Genomic DNA, 1,318 nt, shown 5'->3' with positions numbered 1-1,318 from the left:
TTCTGTTAAGAATCCAACCAGTTTTCATGGCAGAAAACATGCACTTGCTGTCTTTTAGGCAGTGGAAGGCCCAAAGAATCTCCCCATACACTAGGCCTGACGATATAACCTACGGAAACGGATGTCCAAGGAAAAGACATCTGGGGGCCTGGAGCCCCCAAAACAGATCACAAATCAAACTTTGAAAACCAATAAAAGACAAGGAGAACATATTGAATTCAACAGTAAATGAATTTATTAGGTGAAACAAAACTGAACTTCCATATACTTTATAAGATGAACTTATGTAATAACGAATCACTTGTTTCAAAATTATAGACATTTGACTCTATATTTTGCACATTCATTAATTTCACAGTCTGAAAGAACTAGCCTGTCCAGCCAGTACTTAATGCCACAGAAAGGATGAAGAGCTATAGTAAGAGGGGTTAGCTCACATTGCTGGAAAAGCCTATGATAACAGCTCTACATAGAGACTGAGGCATTTTGCTTAAAAGTCTGGAAATTCAGCAAGTTGATCTACAGAAGACTGATCCATAGGCTGGTCTGTAACAAGGAGACTGGCAGCTCCTAGAAGCCAAGTAGGTTGGGTGGCAGAATCCAGAGCCATAGCCTAGGGGAGGGAAGCCACAGCCTCCATAACCCAGGGATCTGAAGCCACTGGACCCACAGCCCACTGAGTAGCAGCTCCTCGATCCATAGCCCAGGGAGCGGCAGCTGCTGGATCCAAAGCCTAGAGACCCAGAGTAAGTCGTCTGGCAGGGACTGCAGAGCAAGGAGGTTCTGGGGCGGTAGCAGGAGGTCTGGCAGGGGCTGGACTCCACAAAGGACGTCTCGCAGCTGGTGGGCTCCCAGCAGGTCTCCTGACGGCCCCTGTAGAGAGAGGAACCCAGCTGGCAGGTGCTGGGAGAGCAGAGGTCAGTGCCGGAGACCAGGTTGGTGGGATAGGAAAAGCCACAGGAGGAGGCTGGGTAGCGCAGGTAGCCGCCAAAGGAGCGGGAGGAGAAGTTTCCAGAGCAGCAGTTGTAGGACATGTTGACAGAAGATGTGAGTTCAGTTGAGTTATAGTGGAAAGATTATCTGAGTTTGAATGTCATAGTCTGTACTACAAGCTATATATGATCTTAGACCTGGGTGTGTCTACTGTCTGGACACTCCCTCCTCCTTGCTCACCTTTTATTATAAAAATGCTTCTCTAGGTTATTGTTTAATTTATCACATCTTCATATACTTAGCTGTACTTTAGTCACTCTGGAACACTTAGAAGGAAGCCATTCAGTTGTTGTTTTTTTTTTTTTTTCCTGGAATTCACTGTGGT

The 1,318-nt window shown here is 46.1% G+C and overlaps 1 protein-coding gene across 1 annotated transcript; it reads right to left on the bottom strand.

The window, feature by feature from the left end:
- Positions 1-212: 212 nt before the first annotated feature.
- On the bottom strand, positions 213-1,092 carry KRTAP13-2 (keratin associated protein 13-2). The gene has a single exon (XM_001099939.5). The coding sequence runs from the start codon at positions 1,032-1,034 to the stop codon at positions 507-509; it is 528 nt and encodes a 175-aa protein (XP_001099939.2). The 5' UTR covers positions 1,035-1,092; the 3' UTR covers positions 213-506.
- Positions 1,093-1,318: the final 226 nt, after the last annotated feature.

Source organism: Macaca mulatta, chromosome 3 (assembly GCF_049350105.2).
Source record: "Macaca mulatta isolate MMU2019108-1 chromosome 3, T2T-MMU8v2.0, whole genome shotgun sequence".
Classification (NCBI taxonomy): domain Eukaryota; kingdom Metazoa; phylum Chordata; class Mammalia; order Primates; family Cercopithecidae; genus Macaca; species Macaca mulatta.
This window is presented reverse-complemented; position numbering and strand designations above follow the sequence as displayed.

Bases quoted from the DNA above. Each gene is read 5' to 3' on its own strand.
- KRTAP13-2 (XM_001099939.5), bottom strand. From the start codon at position 1,034: ATGTCCTACAACTGCTGCTCTGGAAACTTCTCCTCCCGCTCCTTTGGC.